Source organism: Ptychodera flava, chromosome 7, assembly GCF_041260155.1.
Source record: "Ptychodera flava strain L36383 chromosome 7, AS_Pfla_20210202, whole genome shotgun sequence".
NCBI classification, from domain to species: Eukaryota; Metazoa; Hemichordata; class Enteropneusta; family Ptychoderidae; genus Ptychodera; species Ptychodera flava.
The window spans coordinates 44,122,174-44,141,706 of NC_091934.1; the positions used below are offsets into that span (position 1 = coordinate 44,122,174).

The following is a 19,533-nucleotide window of genomic DNA, read 5'->3' on the forward strand; positions in this document are numbered from 1 at the left end:
AAATAAAAGTTTTAATTCATATCCTAAACATGTTATATTGACAAAGGGGACGGTTGACGTAAACACACTGAAACGAAAATATATCAGTTAGGGGCGATAGTTTTTAAGTCGGATAAAACCCTCGTACTCGGGCTCTTCTGGTATATAAAGTCCAACCCTATGATAAAATGGCTCGGCCTCGACATTTTATCGTTGGGTTGGACTTTATATACCAGAAGAGCCCTCGTACTTGGGCTTTATCCTATACATATACATATGTGTGTGTGTACTTCAAGTACAAAGTAATAATATTATAACAGATATTATTACTTTTAACATATATATATATATATATATATAAGAGATATTATTACTTTGTACTGGAAGTAATTTGTGTTACTATTTACAACGTTCTGCCTTTAACATCAAGCACTGTAATTTCCCACAAATCATCTGTAATGATACCAGTGAAGTTTCGTGCATCTGGCAATCATAAGACAGACAGACACAGAGATATTCATATACATAGACACAGAGAAAGGTAGATATAGATTGAGTGCAGAGAAAGAGGAGGGAAAGAAAGAGAAAGAAATTTGCGGAAAAAGAGAAATTTGGATTTTGCAGTGAAAACAGAAGTCTATAGGTACAAATGTCAAACCAGTCAATTCCATGATCAATGCATGGCATAAGTGTTGTACACACCTGTCCATATTTGTATAGCCAACAGCAAAGGTGAAAAGACTTTGCCTTATGTGAAAATGATGCGATAGCAAAACTGAATTGTTCTCTTTAATGCTCAGAGCTGATATGATATGAGAACACTTTACCTTTACAAGTACCAATCAGAGTGATTTGAAGTACTGGATACACGGCGTGTGTGATGAGACATGTTGTAAATTTATCTTAGTGCATGGATTGTGGGGTTGGACATGTTGTATTGTATCTTAGTGCATGGATTGTGGGGTTGGACATGTTATAAATATATCTTAGTGCATGGATTGTGGGGTTGGACATGTTGTAAATTTATCTTAGTGCATGGATTGTGGGGTTGGACATGTTGTAAATTTATCTTAGTGCATGGATTGTGGGGTTGGACATGTTGTATTGTATCTACCGGTATGTGCATGGATTGTGGGGTTGGACATGTTGTAATTTATCTTAGTGCATGGATTGTGGGTTGGACATGTTGTAAATTTATCTTAGTACATGGATGTGGGGTTGGACATGTTATAAATTTATCTTAGTGCATGGATTTTGGGGTTGGACATGTTGTGGTTGTATCTTAGTTCACATATCGCAGGGTTGGACATGCTGTATTGTATTCAAACCTGTCAAGCACTGATGGTATATGTCCTGATATTTAAGAGTTCTGTTCTTTTTACTTTTAACCGATAATCATAAAGCCTTCCAGGAGACCAAGCCCACTCCTAACCAGATGCTACAAGTCAGTTTATAACAGATATGCAAATTCAGCCAGTTAGAGAATCACTGTATTGTGATCTTTTCCAACTTCTGCGTTATATGAGACGATAAAAAAGGATGTATATTGTACCTTGCCAGACTAACTGGTGAAATGATTCTGCTTAAAAACCTGCTATAGTAATCATTAACTTTTAAGAGGCACACTTCCTTTCCTTGGTAAAGTTGTAAAGTTAAATGATTGCCGACAATGCTAGCTGGGCGGTGGTTTTATGCCTCATACTTCTTGATGTACTAGTGAAGGAGGAATATCACACAGCCACGTCATTGAGAAAACGCTTGGTTTGGATTTTTAGCGGTTTAAGATGTCTTTAGATGTGAAACAAAGAGGACAGATTTTTAATAATGCACATTTTAGTGTCAGTATGAATATTATCAATCATCAACAAATTCATGTAGCTGTTGCAACTTTCTGAAAGCATCAGGTTACATGGAAATGTCTTCAATCTCATCAAAACATTCAAATTATCCTACTGCGATACAACATCTTGGAGTGAATTATTTGACATCAAGTGTGCATTCATTCAGTATTTATCATATAACAATTCTTATCATCCATGGCACTTATTGATCAGAAGAACATGGCGTCTGGTACTTTTTGTTGAGCAAAGTCATAATATGTCAGAATCCCATCTTGATTTGTATTCACTTTGTAAAGTAACCCTACATGGAAAATGTTCAGTGTTCAGATTTGTGATGTCCTCAACAAAAGTAACAGTGCATGGCAACACAGCTTGGTGCTTTGTGGTCACTGTGCAGTTTAGAGAAGTAACAGCACAGTGACAGCACAGTGTGGAGTGGTGATAGTACTGTGTGGAGTAGTGTGGGGTAGTGACAGCACAGTGTGGAGTAGTGTGGGGTAGTGACAGCACAGTGTGCAGTAATGACAGCACAGTGTGGAGTAATGATAGTACTGTGTGGAGTAGTGTGGAGTAGTGACAGCACAGTGTTGAGTGGTGATAGTACTGTGTGGAGTAGTGACAGCACAGTGTGGAGTGGTGATAGTACTGTGTGGAGTAGTGTGGGATAGTGACAGCACAGTGTGGAGTAGTGACAGCACAGTGTGGAGTGGTGATAGTACTGTGTGGAGTAGTGTGGGATAGTGACAGCACAGTGTGGAGTAGTGACAGCACAGTGTGGAGTGATGTGGAGTAGTGACAGCACAGTGTGGAGTAATGACATCATAGTGTGGAGTAATGACAGCACAGTGTGGAGTGATGTGGAGTAGTGACAGCACAGTGTGGAGTAATGACAGCACAGTGTGGAGTAGTGACAGCACAGTGTGGAGTAATGACAGCACAGTGTGGAGTAGTGACAGCACAGTGTGGAATAATGACAGCACAGTGTGGAGTGATGTGGAGTAGTGACAGTACAGTCAGGAGTAATGACAGCACAGTGTGGAGTAGTGACAGCACAGTGTGGAGTAATAATGGACAGTGTGGAGTAGTGATTGGACAGTATGGAGTAGTGACAGCGTTATGTGTAGAAGTAATGGCAGTGTTTAAAAGTGATGGTGTAGTGCTGTATAGTGATGCCAAAGTAAAAGTGATGGTACAGAGTCACCAGGTAACCGCAGAGTACAATATGTAGAATCGCGATCGGATTGGTACACCAGAGGATAAAAGGCATAGTGACAAGTGTTGATGGTACAGAGTCCGGTTGGTACAGCAAGATAACACATTGACCACATTGCATTGCGAGAACAGTGGCTTAATCGTTTATAATTCCACTTTGGTGTTTAATCTCTTTTGTTAACCGCTAAGTGTTTTTACAAGCGCTTTCCTAAAATCAGACCTCAAAATCCTGTATTTACATAGCTGTGAAAGTCACTGAATTGTTAGAATTCTTTGAAGGTACAAAGTGGAATAAAATCATGCCGATGCATTCGTTATTTAGAAAAGTCTTGGCATGGATGAGTAGAATATCTGAGATACTTTCATTTGTAGGCTTACTCAGTCCAGGCCTGATAAAAGAAAACATACTGTTTGTGACTTGGAGAAGTCACTTATTCAACGCATTGTTTGGGTGGAGATAAGACTGTAGAATAGCTGGCCAGGGAAGAATTCAGATACAACCAAAATATTTTATTTTAAGCTTCTTATCACTGGCTTTCAAGGCCAATGGTTTCATTGTGCAATGCAGGCTTGGTTATGTACATTAATTCTGAGAATGTGCCCCTCTCGCTATTAAGGTTGATGACAAAACCCTGTAGAAAGAATCCTTGTTTCTTTATAGAGTCGATTAAGTTTGATGTCAATTCTGCAAGCAGCGCTATCATTAACAGTATTCACCCATTCACATGCACTTGTTAGCACCATTATTTGCAGAGTTCCAATAATCTCCCTTTTATAGCTTTTTTGCTAGTTTTATGAGCAGTGTGTGTACTGAAACAATATGGCCGACCATTGACTGCAGCAAGGTTTGTGCTCAGCAGGCTTTATCAATTTCTACACATAGAGTTTTGCAACTGGCTCAGCTTTTTGGCTATCAACCATAGCAGGACAATGGCCAGATGTATCAGGTACAGTTGTTGAGGAGCTATGCCTTCTTGCCAGAGAGCATTTTGTGTTAGACACATTTGAAATCTGTCAAGATTCAGGACTGACATACCGTACGTGGTAAGGTCTGGACTATCCTACCCACGCCAGTTTGTTAGCTCCGCTGTCAGCGACGCGGAGCTTATCAAATAGGTTGATTTTCCGTCGTCGTCCGTCGTCGTCCGTCGTCCGTCGTCGTCGTCGTCGTCCGTCAACAATTGCCTTCTCCTCTGAAACTGCAAGTCCAATTGCTTTGAAATTTTATATGCAGTTCACTTTGGGTGACCACACTTAAGTTTGTTCAAATCGTGGTGAAATTTGCATATTTGTATTTTTGGGGCAATTTTTGGTGTTTTTGGTAAAAAAATCTTCTTCTCTGAAACCGCTTGTCCAATTGTTTTGAAATTTGATATGCAGTTTACTTGGGGTGACTACAGTCAGATTTATTCAAATCGTTGTGAAATTTGCATATTTGTATTTTTAAGGCAATTTTTGTCATTTTTGGTAAAAAAATCTTTAAAAATCTTCTTCTTCAAAACTACCAGTCAGATAGCTTTGATATTTGGTACATATGTCCCTAGGGATGATCTATTTCAGATTTGTTCAATTGTGCAGAATATGCAAATTTGCATTTTTAAGGCAATTTTGCCATTTTTTGTCAAAAATGTATTTCTCAAAAAGAACTGGTCTAATAGTTTTGTAATTTGGTATACACGTTTCTATAGATGAACTGAGTAATATATATCGAATTTCTGATGAAATCTGAAATTTTGTATTTTGGGATTGGCAATTTTTTGCCATTTTTGGTCAAAAATGTGTATTTCCAAAACTACTCTATCTGATAGCTTTGAAATTTGGTATAGAGTTCCTACAGATAAACTAATGATATTTATTGAAATTGTGATGAAATCTGCAATTTTGTATTTTTGGGGCAATTTTTGCCATTTTTGGTCAAAAAATGTGTATTTCCAAAACTACTCATCTGATAGCTTTGCAATTTGGTATACAGGTTTTTACAGATCACCTTAATGATATTTGTTGAAATTATGATGAAATCTGCAATTTTGTAATTTTGGGGCAATTTTTGCCATTTTTGGTCAAAAATGTGTTTCTCAAAAGTACTGGTTTGATAGCTTTGAAATTTGGTATACAGGTTTCTACAGATGAGTTCAGTGATATATAATGAATTTCTGATGAAATCTGTAATTTTGTATTTTGGGGGCAATTTTTGCCATTTTTGGTCAAAACATGTATTTCCAAAACTACTCATCCGATAGCTTTGAAATTTGGTATACAGGTTTCTACAGATGAACTAAATGACATTTATTAAAAAATATGATGAAATCTGCAATTTTGATTTTTTGGGGCAATTTTTCCCATTTTTGGTCAAAACATGTGTTTCTCAAAAAGCACTGGTCTAACAGCTTTGAAATTTGGTATACAGGTTTTTTTAGATGAACTAAATTTGATCTTTTGAAATTATGATGAAATCTGCAATTTTTATTTTGGGGGCAATTGTTGCCATTTTTGGTCAGAAAATTTCATTCTCAAAAAACTACTCATCAGATAGCTTTGGTTGACATGTTTTTAGGAATGATCCGATGTGATATATTCAAAGTATGATGAAATCTTCAATTGTGTATTTTTGCAGCTTATTTTAGCCACTTTTTTCTGGCCTCTGCATTGAGCTTTCAAAGATTTCCACCTTCCTCTTCAACATGTGTAAAAATAGTTATTCTCTACATAAACACAGCGGAGCTATATCGGCCGCTGGGTCGCTTGTATATTAATGAATTCAACCCCATCAACAGATTTTAATTGGGTTTCCAACATTGAGAGAAACAGTCTGTCATTGTTAATGAGTGCGCATCAAGACTTATAGCAACCTAGATCATGTGAGATATAGCTTGGTTAAAACTTCTATCCAGCTAAACGTGGAAATGTTAGATGCAGGTCATTACTCTACCTCTAAGCTAAACACGGTGTACTTGTCAACCGGACAGGAATGCTGCTGCGGATCGTAAAGTATACATTAGGGATAAAATGGACATGTTTTAACTATTCAAAGGGACACAGGCTGATTTATTTGACTTATTGTTTGAAAATATTTTCTTACTTGCCAGACTGATTGATGATTCAGCCGTTAAAGTCATGATTTTTTTCCCCACTCAACGTGAACTGTTGATTGATGTATTGTTGAGTAATGTTATAGACTGAGCATAGCCAGTGTAAATACACTTTTGCAATGTCAAACCATGATAGCCAATACAGTGATCATTTAGTCTAGTGTGCTTTTGAGGTCAAAGGTTATCGTAAGAGGGTATGCCAGTGTTCAATAGTGTGAGCTGTTGAAAGAAACAGTACAATGATAAAAAAGGTCTTGTTCTGAAAGTGGTTGTATACTCTCAATATAGTGATTTGGCTTTGTCTACTGGAAATCCAATACTGATGTTATTGAGGGTAGAGTTACTGTGTGAATATTCTAGCATCACAAAGTCTTATCGCGGCTAAATCAGTGGTCGCTTTGTCAACTCCTCTTGTACACCACTGATCAAATCAACACGAGATGACAGACTCAGTAAGCCCTGCCTGTTGAACCCTTTCATCACAATGGTTTGACCTAAACTCATTGTTATTGATGCTGATTGTAACTCTGTTTACTGGGAATCTGGGGGCGAACCGGTTAAGAACCACCTTTTGTTTAAGGGATGCTGATAGTATCCGTATTAGACAGTGTCTAAATTACAGAGGTTCATGTCTGTTGAAGTTGACAGTGTTAAAATTGAAGGATTTGTCATAGTTGGACAGGTGTTGATGACCTTGATGTGAATGGTGACAATTGAGATAGAAATCATCATATTTTGTGAATGCTTGTTTGGATTTTGATGACTGGACATCACAGAAGATAACATCTCTTTCCTTATGAACTGTCACGGACATTTAACTCACAACTGTATCATCACTTTTTGTTGTGAAACACGCCTGGCTACATTATTGTTGCCATTTCATTCACAATTTTAATACAAAGTTACAGTTTGCAACAAGAGAATATTGGACTTCTACATTTTTGAATAGGGGTAGAAGGATGATCCACAACTCGTAGATATTCATCAGTATATCTGCTCCTATATTGACTTGCTATATTTGCTTGCTTTTAAGTAGATCCAACCATCCAACATAGACAACCTACTTGAGTTAATTTTCAGTGTATGCAAATGTGAACTCACCTATGAACCACTTTGCATGTCTGCTTTTATATTGCCTTATATTTGCTTGGATTATGGTATATCTAACACTTAATGTATAGACATCCAGTGGGTGTTGATTTTCCACATATCCAAAACTGCCCTTACATCTTTTAATATTTTCATTTCATCAAAGCTGACCAGAGTCCACGTGCACAAAAATGTCTGTTCTTGCTATTGTGTTCACAAAAAATCAATTACCTAATTTCCCATAACAAAAGGCCTTCTATATGTATACTGTATTAATTTAATAAAAAAAACAAGCAATATGATTTAGTGGATGTTATCAGGCAGTGTCTAAATGATCATTATCTGTGTGTGTTTGTTTTTCTGCTTAAAGTGCTGCATATTAAGTGTTCTACAGTAATATACTAGAGTTACTATAGATATTTTTATATATTCATTGCATATTTAATCATGAATTTATCCTCGTTATATAATCCATATATTTAGTATATTCGTCCTGACCCTTTTTGTTCTGTTGAACTCTACAAGGTCATCAATAATATCCGTAAATACCGACTTATGAACAGCGTTATTTCCATGCAGAGTAGAAAGTGATGCCACAATTCTCTTTTTGTATGTCAAAGTTGTCCTAGAGATAGCAAGGTCAAGGAAAGTTGAAAGGTGTCATAAAATTAACTTTTGATAAGTAACTTTGTCTTGAGAGAAGAGGATCATCTCCAAAATGAAAGAATATACATTTCATAGTTAACAGTTTTCAAAATCAATGAACTCGGAAAGCTGTGCAAGATTCAGTCTTTTCACCACTGTACATGTGCCATTAACTATAAACGTTTTTCTTTCTTTCTTTCTTTTGATAGGGTGATCTGGTAGAGTACTATTACTATTGGAAGAAAACGCCAGAGGCATCCAATCAGAGACCTCACCGTAGGCATCGTCGGCAAAACGTTCTACGAAGAATACGAGGAGGTGCCCGAACAAGTCGACCTGCGAGTTCTGAATTCTGTGAGTAGATAATTGTTGACCTTTGATCTGTGACCTCAAAGGACCCGCATTCTAGTGCTGCTGGGTCAGTTGAGGTTTGTGGACGAAAAGTTTGTTTTATTTGGAAGTTATTGACCTTTGCACTGTGACCTCCATGACTTGAATTCTTATGCTTGTTGGATCAAGTTATTTTTTTGTTAATGAAAAGTTTGTCATTGTTAACAGTGAAGTAGTAGGGGAAAAATTCTTAGTATTATCAGCATGCTTATGAAGTCTTCTTATCTCTATGGCAATTCATTGTGGGGATTATAGTGACTTGTACAAGGCCTAATCCGTCCCACCTAACCAAATGACATTTGGGGAACTGATGCTCCGGGTAAGTTATTAGCTCTGTATGAGGACTCTGGGTTCTGTCTCTATGGGGTAATTAACATTGCTGCTATCTGGTAGCTCAATCATCAAGGCCAAAAAAGTCACAATATCAGTGTATTTCATATTTGATAACCAATTTTTACATTTTCAAGCTGTTAACCAGTGTATCGTATATCAAACAACTGTGTTGTTATTGCTCAAGCTAATACTACAGGGAGGGATCCATTTACCTGGAACTTTGCATATAGAATGCTTTAATCTCCTTCAAGTGTCCAGGGATTGAAGAATGCCTTCAGGTTGACTTAAACAGCTTTGCCAAAACATAAAATTTTAAAATTTTGGGTTTCAGAAAGAGAAGGGGAATACAAAAAGACAGATATCTCAACAAGATTGATATGCTATTATGAATCAATCTTCTTCATTTAACATCCTATGACTTTAAGATTTTTTCTTGAAAATTTCAGTCTTTCATTTTTGGTTTCTTTTCTCTTTGTTTTTACGTTTGGAATATAGACATACAGGTATCATATTAACTTAGCAGATGTAACATTTATGAAAATGTGATTTTCTTCAATCATTTACTGTTAACCTTTCCACCATTGTTATTTAGCTCAATCATGTTGTTTTAATGGTAAAGTTCAAATTGTACACTTTTAACCCTTTGAGTACTGTAATTTTTCCCACCAAAATTTTAGTGCAACATTTTACCAATTTTTAAGAATTTTTCTATAATTCCTTTGATAATTTTGGATCAAACGGACAACACTTTTAACAGCCTACATTTTTTGATCAAAATTTTTGGGAAAATCTGACAAAATGTTTAAACTTTACAAAAATTGTCTACTGTATATTTTATAAAGGCGATAAAAATCAACTTTCGTGCTCAAAAGGTTTAAGTAGAATACAGCTTGGTGACAGATATTTGGGGGAATTTTTATAAAAAACTCTTCTGATCTAGCACTTGTTAGGGCTCATTGTAAATGTTTTTAGAGTAAATGAAGTGGTCACTGTCTCAGTTTTGTGAAAGAAGAAAATTTAATTTTTTTCCATCGAGTTAACACAAAGTTGGCAGCCATTTTGAATTTCAAATGTTGGTATTAAAATTTAAGGTAATTTGTTTCTCTGCTTCTACAAATTGCTTCTAAAAATTGCCCATCAACCCTGATAATTACTCTTGATATTGAGAGAGAATGATGAAAAGTTTCCTCTGGGAAAATTTGTACAAATGTTTGAGTCCTTCACTTTTGAAGTGCATACAACCTTGAAGAGGGTGGAAGGTATTACAGAGTACCACAGGCAACAGAAAATCACACAACATGATCCTCAGTTTTGACATATGTCCTCTTCCCGTTGCTTCATATATCAAAGCCGATGTATTTGTACCATATTTTGTTTTCCTTTCACAGAGGTTCACTGTTCACTGGAAAGCCATAGAAAATGATTAATTTCATGGAGTTTTGCATGCGAATCACTTTTCTGGATTCACTGTCGACAAATTAGAAAAAAATTTCCCTTTAGTTTTCATGTCACAGAAACAGGTCATTTTAATATGGATTTTTATGATTTATTTATTTTATGTCTGGTGTCTGCGTATTAGGTGAATCTGTTGCAACAGTTATGTGTTCCATGTTTTTATCCAAATGACACATGCCAGATAAGCAAGGATACGTGTTACAGTATGATAGGTACAAGTAGCTAGGGAAAAGTTGTCACCAATCTCTGTCCTGCCCACAACAGCATGTTAGTAAATGCATCACTTGATGTATGGAGCAACACCATGATTTATTGATATGCTGCATCTACCTAATAGACATCATCTAAGACTTTATGAATTCAGATGTGTATATCATCCAAACTGATTTACAAATCCATGTGATGGATGGAAGCCTCTCCATTACCAAATGATGCTCTGTTTGTGTATTGGAGTCGACGTTGACTCATTGATTTATTTTTCTTTCGACTCTTACAGTGGATTTGAGTTCAGCCAGTGAGGAGGAAATTGATAGCGAGGATAGCGAAAAAGATCTCAGTGGTTATGCCTGCAGACACTGCTTTACAACAAGTAAGCTGCTTAGTGTCTCATTGTTGCTTTTATTACAAGGCTAAGGTACCTCATGTAAATTATCCTGCCTTTCCTTTGTTCTCAATGAATGATGCTTGGCAAACCCTATAAAGCCCCCTTAGGTTACTATTAAAATGATGTACCCATTTCTGAGAATTTTCAATAGTGCCTTGCCATATGTGTACTGGAAGTAATCCTGATTGTGCTATGTTAGACAAAGTTATGATTCAATAAAACTGAATTTATGATTAAAAGATACATGTGATTATTTGTGTAGAGGTTGACTATTTTATGTTAAAAGATAAACTTCACATACACTCATTGTTTACTATACTCTTTCAACAGAATTTATGAAATATGTCAATATTTTTTATACAGTTTGTTGTCTGATGCCATCAGGGTATTTCTTTTGATTTGATGATTGACATTCTCAGAGAATTTCAGTATTCCTTTTGACTTGATGATTGACATTCTCAGAGAATTTCAGTATTCCTTTTGATTTGATGTTGACATTCTCAGAGAATTTCAGTATTCCTTTTGATTTGATGATTGACATTCTCAGAGAATTTCAGTATTCCTTTTGATTTGATGATTGACATTCTCAGAGAATTTCAGTATTCCTTTTGATTTGATGATTGACATTCTCAGAGAATTTCAGTATTCCTTTTGATTTGATGATTGACATTCTCAGAGAATTTCAGTATTCCTTTTGATTTGATGATTTACATTCTCAGAGAATTTCAGTATTCCTTTTGATTTGATGATTGACATTCTCAGAGAATTTCAGTATTCCTTTTGATTTGATGATTGACATTCTCAGAGAATTTCAGTATTCCTTTTGATTTGATGATTGACATTCTCAGAGAATTTCAGTATTCCTTTTGATTTGATGATTGACATTCTCAGAGAATTTCAGTATTCCTTTTGATTTGATGATTGACATTCTCAGAGAATTTCAGTATTCCTTTTGATTTGATGATTGACATTCTCAGAGAATTTCAATAGCATGACCAGAAGTAGTAGAGAGATAGTGTGATTTCCAACATCACACTTTTCAAACAAGTATATTATTCACCACTGAAAATGCTGAAAGTACCTGTACTTACCGTTCCATGAGCAGTAGTTGTCTTTTGACATGCCGTGTGCTAAATATTTAGCAGAGGTGATGGTGGCATTGATGCAAAAAAAATATTTTCTTTTTGCATGTATTCAAGTAGGTTTGACAAACAGAAATTTGTATTTTTTTCATAAATTTATTTTAAAAAAAGATCCCCGCATTTCAAAGAGTACAGTAGCAATGCAAGAGGCTTATAGCGCAGCTCACATACCAAGGAAACTGTGGTTTATTTAGTGAAATGACAATATTTTTACAATTTTTACTTCAACAGCTTCAAAAGATTGGCATCACGGTGGAAAAGACAAGGTTTTGCTGTGTACAGAGTGCAGAGTGTATTTTAAGAAGTATGGAGAGTCAAGACCGATAGAGAATCCCAGAAGTCCTCCTCCATTCATGTTTAAACCAGTCAAAGAAAATGAGTCAGACGACCTCAAACATAAAATGAGAACAAGAAGAAATAGAGATTCAGTGAGTGTTCTGTGTCATGTGGTTTGTATCAAAGGATGCCATTGCCTGTTGCAATAGTCTGTTGCCATTTGTGTAAATTGTCATGTGATGTATAAGAGAGGATATCATTGGTTATTACAAGTACATGTCAACCGGTGCATATTGTCATGTGATGTATAAGAGAGGATATCATTGGTTATTACAAGTGCATGTCAACCAGTGCATATTGTCATGTGATGTATAAGAGAGGATATCATTGGTTATTACAAGTACATGTCAACCGGTGCATATTGTCATGTGATGTATAAGAGAGGATATCATTGGTTATTACAAGTGCATGTCAACCAGTGCATATTGTCATGTGATGTATAAGAGAGGATATCATTGGTTATGACAAGTACATGTCAACCGGTGCATATTGTCATGTGATGTTTAAGAGGGTAGCATTGGTTATTACAAGTGCATGTCAACCGGTGCATATTGTCATGTGATATGCATTAGAAGATGCTATTGGTCATTACAAGGCTATGCAAATTCCTCCTGTATTTGTTTTTGTGTGCAGTGTGAGAGTGAACATTAATTTGATACATCACAGTTATTTGCCAAATTAGTTTTTATCCTTTGGTTGAAGGGAAGGGGTCATTGTATCTGTGGCTGAGCATATTGAACCCATACAACTGGTCTCTTGCTATGCATATTACATATCCCAACATCCCCCATGCATATCTAAAATTTCAAAACGGTAGATGTATCAAAACTGGTGACCAGGGCCGAAACAGCTTCATATAGACAAAGGGACGCAAACAAAGTTTATTTGGCAAAGTCTTGCAGTGATTGGAAAGCTACAAAACTTGTGAACTATGATTTACTTCACATTTGTTTGACATTCATCGCCATTTTCTGGGAAGAAGAAATGTTTATCAACAAGAAAGTCACATAGTGCTTTAAACACGATTATTTTTGAGTTTTTGCAAATGAACTTTTAATGGGTCATTACTAATGGCAAATATTCACAAACCTAAGTGTGCTTTATCTTTTCATGTATGCCATGGTAGTAATATTTGTGATTACTCATGCTTAACTTTAATTCAAAGTAAAGTTCTTCAGTGTCACTCCAATTATCAATGGATAAGTGAGAATTGTCCCTCCTCTAGGGATGAAATTCTTGTTTATTAGTGACTGATCAAATTTGCATGTATGGCATACCATCAGTAAGTCTTTAATCTTATAAGAGGATAAAGTCAAAAATAATATTCAACTATGGACAGTGATTATGATGATACATCTCTCTGCAGGTGAACTCAACTCTTCGCAGTGGGCGTAGTAAATACAGTAGTGAGCCTTCAAGTCCTGTGAATTCAAGACGTTTATCACGAAGTAGCAATCGAAACTCTCCCAGCACATTCAGTACTTCCAGTGACAGCAGTACAAAATCAAGTGGCAGAGGTAGAAAGAAAGTAAGTTGAGAAAAGTGTGGAAGTTGTAGCTATGATAGATATAGTTACAGTTCCCTGGCCTGACTAATATATATGTTTGGTGTTTGGTATGTGAGATATATATCATTCACTGACCATTTGAACTTTGAACTTGATCCCATGCTGTCTCCAAATACTTGAGCTTGTGGTGTCCACAAATTTGTTTGCAAAGCTGTGCCTATAATCGTTTCTGTAAAAGTCGGACAATCTCTTTATAACAAAGGCTGGTTGAATAAATCAAAGTAGTGGGTCAAACAATTGCAGTCACTTCTTTGACATATATGAAGCTGGTACCTGAACAATTGCAGTTCCATAAAAGATGCTGCTCCTTGGCCCTGCATTGCTTTATTATCATCCACAACCCTATGAAGAAATTAAAGTTTTGATTTTCACAGAAGCAAGACAGTGAAAACATCATGTACTCCTCAAATAGCTTTAGAATGAGCCCTTACAAACAGTAGACAAGAAATTGTACAATATCTATCCGTAAGGTATGCATTACTGTAATATCTCAATTTCCTCTCTTTCTGTTTTTGCCAAGAAGAAACCAGACACCGATGACCTGATGAAAGACTCCAAGAGAAGACTCCGAGATAGAGAGGACATAGATTACAAGGATGACATTGATTCAGACTCTGGTTCTGGATCCGTCATCAAGAAACTGAAACCTCAGGTATGGACATTGCAGCCACTGCAGTGCGGTGATACTACATCAATTCTGGTGATGTGTTTTCTGTATATTATCTCAAGATATATTTTTATCGTGAACCTGTAACTGAGCCACTCAGCAATGAAGTTTAATTACAGCCAGCCCTGTAAATGGTATCTTTGAAGCAATTTGTAGTTGTAGAATTCAAAACATGGTCTCAGTACGGCCTTATCTGTGTAAGCTTTTATCCGTAAGTTTCAAAATTTGGCCAAACTGAATATTTTACTTTCATATCTTCTTGAGAATATTGTAACAGTTTCATCATTTGCTCTTAATTAAAAAGGATAGATAGTTAAATGCTGAAATTACATCAATGAAGTTATTCAATGCGTAGTATACCTGAGGAACACTTGGCACAATATTATGTTATCTTAGGGGGCCTTTCTATAGTTAAACAATGGAATGAATGCTAATTTGTAAAATTTCCCAGTATGAGCCAACCATCCTTCAGTCCTGTCCAGTGTTTTCTTATGGGGCCTTTCCATAGGTAAACGATGGAATGAATGCCCTAAGATCATGTTTATTTGTGGAAAAGTCCAGTCTGGGTCCAGCATCCTTCAGTTTTGTCCTGTGTTTTGATTTTAATTCCTTGATTGCATTGCAGCATGACTCTGAGGAGAGGTCAGAGACGCCATCGGACCACGGTGCCAGTACTGACAGTAGTAGTAGCAGTACTATCAACGAAGAGTCGACCAGTAATACCGCACAAGATAACGATAACGACGCGTTAACCAGCGCCTCGTCTGTCAGTTCTCCAAGTCCTCCTAGTCCTACAAATGACAATGACAATGAGAATGACAATGATAATGAAAACGATAATGACAATGATAATGACAATGACAATGACACTGAGCAGGAAGCTGAAGAGCCAGAGAGGTTTGACCAGTTGCCGCAACAAAGGCCAATAGAGGAACTATCCAGAGATGTAATGGCAAGTGCTCCATACAATGTAACAAATGACAGAATGGCTCATACAATGTTACCAATATCAGAACCAATCACACCATCCGTTCCACCGACAGTCATAGCAGCTCCAACCCCAGTCATCGCACACGGACCAACTTCAATGAGTCTACCCCCTATGCCACCACTTCACTCTAATTACGTACCCCCTAGCTTCCCGGAAAATGTGAAATCCACGGTCAGAAGTCCACCGCCCCAGGACATTGGACATGAAAGTGACAACAAAGAAGAGAAAGAAATGAAAGTGGAGGAGAAAGAGGATGATAATGATGAAGAAGAAGAAGAAGAAGATGATGATATTGTTATCAATAGAGGACCATCTCCAGATCCTGTAATTGTAGACCAACCTGTGCATGCAAGCCAAACTGCCGAGTAAGTTCATCAGCATATGTTTTGGCACTTACAGTTCCTTGGAGTGATGTTTTGTCTGAGGCATGCAAAGTTTTCACGAATGTCAATTGTATTAATTTAACGTCAGTGTGTTGGATATTTAGAAAACAGCTCAGTCTTTGTAGGTCTTGTAGCAGGGGTGTTATGTTCAAGTGCACATGAATTGTTCATGAATTATTCATGAATTGTTCATGTTGTACATATGTAACATGAGATGAAATACAAGTACGTTTCATCTTTCTGAAGGTTTCATTTTTTCCAGTCATAATGACCTCAGTAAAGAGAGTGATCAATCAGGTTTATTTGTTGCTATGTTATGCTTGAACAAAGACAAAATTTGTTCCATAATAAGAGGCGAAATTCTTCAAAAAAATTTAATGAGTCAAAAGTGATTAGGATGGTGAAATTTGTATTCAGTCGTTTGAAGAAAACTACAAGATGGAGACACTAACCAAGACAAAGTAGAGTCTGTGGCATCAGTAAAAACGTCGGGGACATTTTAGAGAATTGTTATGAATTATCATTCATTGCGAATTATCATAAATTATCACAAATTATCAGGAATATTATCACAAATTATCATGAATTATCATTCATCACGAATTATGAATTATCACAAATTATTAGGAATTATCATTCATCATGAATTATCACAAATTATCAGGAATTATCATTCATCGTGAATTATCACAAATTATCTTCTTATTCTCTCTTCAGGTTCATCCGTCACTGGAACAGAGGTTACAACTCCTGTGCAAGAACAGATCTATTGTTCAAACCATTCCCTGACTCCAAACTAAGCAAGAAGAGAGCTCAGGCATTGGAAAGAGAGAGGATTGAAAAAGAGAGACAGCGGGAAAAAGAAGTGGAAGCTGAAAGAGAACGAGAAAGGGAAAGAGAGAGGGAACGGGAACGGGAACGAGAGAGGGAGAGAGAGAGGGAGAGAGAACGAGAAAAAGAGAGAGAAAGAGAAAGAGAAAGAGAAAAGGAAAAGGAAAGACAGAGAGAGAAGGAACTGATGGAAGCCAAGGATGAGAAAGTTGCAGTAAGTATTCAGTACAGTTTCCATACCTTTTGTACTCTTTTTTCCATAAAATGTTTTGCAGTGTTTTTGCCATGAGCTTGGAACATAGGTGCATGATCTATAGTTATATTTTTGATTTCAGGTTTGTGTCTACTAAGGTGTTCTACCACTTAGAAAGTTCTTTGACTTGATTTGTCTCTGACTTTCTTAAGGTAGTACCTCGCCCCGTGATTGAAAGTCTTAAAATGTTGCTCACACTCTCCGTAAAGAAGTTTTGAACCATTGCCTTTCAAAACCATATATAAAACTGACGGTCACCATTCAAGATCTGGTATTGGAGAAAGAAATAACCCAACAATTACCGATATTTGAAATATAAAATGGCCGCCATCTCCATGTTAACTTTATGGGGCAAAATAAGATTTTCGATTTTCACTAAAATAAGCCAGCTAAAACTTTATTTTTGCTTTTCATTTCAATATGAGCCTCCACAAGTGGAAGACCCAAATTGTATTGTAAAACTTAGAGAGTTTGAATATCTGTCCCCAAGGCCTGTAATGTGTCAAGAAGTGCAGTCTTTATCTATCTCTCTTCAGAAAAAACCGGACACGCCGCCTGAAAATAACAGTGCTGATGCACAGATCACCGGACCATATGGCATCCAACAAAACACCCAGTATGTATCACCAGGTGGACCACACATGCCACCTCCAGGCTATGACACACCAGCTCTAAGAACTCTCAGTGAATATGCACGACCTCATACCAACAGAACACCAGGACCAAGTACACTATCTTGTCTTACAGGGCCAGACCCTATGATGAGATATGGCCTTGTACAGGCTCAAGGTGTTGCCCTCTATCCGGCAAGTGCCAGGGAAAGAGACATTGAAATTGAAAGGGAACTCCGGGAGAGGGAATTCCGAGAAAGAGAAATGATTGAACGTGAACTGCGAGAACGTGAACTCAGGGACAAAATGAAGCTAGATCCGCTTGGTACTCATTTAAATCCCATGGACAGACACTGGCTAATGAATAGACCCGGAATACTTGGAGACAGGGGACCTCATCCCTCTCCATTCCATGTACACCCTCCTCATCCAATGGACAGACATCCTGACAGACATCTGGAAAGACTGACTCTGCAGGGACATCCACATGGCGAAACGCCCTTTACCAATCCTGTGGAGAGGCTTCAAGCTGAGAGAATACAAGCAGAGAGAATGGCACTGATGGATCCGGTTGCTAGGTTACAACTTGCAAGTATGAACCAACATCAACATACCCATTCCCACACACACCTACATGTGCATCCTGCTGAGGCTGCTGCACATGCTGCCCACGCTGCCCTTAGCAGTGGTTATCCCGTTCCTCATCCAGATCAGGCTTTAGCATTGTCACCAATGGGACCTCATCCTCTTTCAGGAACTCCCTACCCTCCGGGGGCACATCCACTTGATCCAGCGTCTGGCTCCATCCGGCCGGGACTCGTCAATCATCCATATGGTGATGCCTTAGCACAGCAGATCCACCATGAAGCAATGCAGAGACAAATCATTGAACAACACAGGTTCTCACATCTTCAGCAACAGTTCCTAGCTCATCAAGACAGCCTAATGAAGTGAGTACATTCAATTAATGCCACAGCCTCAGATGGTAGGTCAGAGTCTTTACGGTATCTCATTGCCAGCAAGACCTAATATGTGATGACAATTTTAATGCATGATATCTGTCTGGAAGTGTTAAAAGGGACAGTGGCTATCATTTTGTCATATTTTCTGTCAATATCTTTGAATCATACCGCTGTAAAGTTGAATCTTACTGTGTTTTACATTTTATATGATGGGAAATATACTTTGTACATATAAGTTTACAATTTCTTTCTCTTTTCTGAACTGGACCAACAGTGCTACATAGCGCTAATGATCATGATATTATCAAAATCACTGCATCATTTGGCAAAAGTAACAGAAAATGGTAGATATCTTTGAAAAAGCAAATTCTTACATATATTTTCGGTACTTCTGGAAGTCCTGTCCAGATAAAGGTATTTCAGAGAACTCAAAATGTTATTCACAAAAAAAATCAATAACTAATGGATGTTTAAATTTTGTTTCAGGAAAGCACCATGAGAGCACTGTCGGTGTGAAAATGGTGCAGTGAGCAAAAACAACAGGAGCTACTTGTGACACAGTCAACTATCTGTCACTCAGATATCTCTTTCCAGTCACAACTTACACTTTGTACTCTGTTACTACTCAGCAATTACCTATAATCACAGAGAGATACATTGTATCAAACTATATTAGTGCAGGTCATATCATCTGAGATACATTGTAGATACATAGTATCTTCACTTGATACAAAAAGTAGCACAACTCATGTTGCAACAGTTGCCAACCACAACTGATCAAAGAAAATTGTAGCAGACTCACCAGTAGAAGTTGATAAATATTACAGAAGGTACTCTTCAAACACTCATACTGGAGAGAGAAATTCTCATTTGAGAATTTAACGTCTTGTGTGACATTTGTAAATATTGATCTAAACTTGATAGCTTGAAACTGATACAGTTATATACTGATACAGCTACTGATACAGCTATCTACTGTTCATGCAGCTCTGGTAAGCATTTTGTTTGTTCAGCGCATGATCTATGTTTAACCCGGCAGATCTCTCATGTTTAACAGATATGTCTGTACACTGGAAAATTGTCAGTGACAGCATATTCATCATAAACAATGATCTATTTTTTCATAATTGTCACACCTACTTGACACAAAGAA

At 37.1% G+C, this 19,533-nt stretch overlaps 1 protein-coding gene across 1 annotated transcript in view; it reads left to right on the forward strand.

The window, feature by feature from the left end:
* LOC139137642 (arginine-glutamic acid dipeptide repeats protein-like) overlaps nucleotides 1-19,026 on the forward strand; it is a 165,344-nt gene extending 146,318 nt beyond the window's left edge. The window contains 9 exon segments of the mRNA XM_070705841.1: nucleotides 8,065-8,209; nucleotides 10,530-10,622; nucleotides 12,011-12,207; nucleotides 13,482-13,643; nucleotides 14,203-14,334; nucleotides 14,975-15,705; nucleotides 16,441-16,768; nucleotides 17,344-18,368; nucleotides 18,867-19,026. Coding sequence (XP_070561942.1) covers nucleotides 8,065-8,209; nucleotides 10,530-10,622; nucleotides 12,011-12,207; nucleotides 13,482-13,643; nucleotides 14,203-14,334; nucleotides 14,975-15,705; nucleotides 16,441-16,768; nucleotides 17,344-18,368; nucleotides 18,867-18,879 — 2,826 coding nt within the window. The 3' untranslated portion in view covers nucleotides 18,880-19,026.
* Nucleotides 19,027-19,533: the final 507 nt, after the last annotated feature.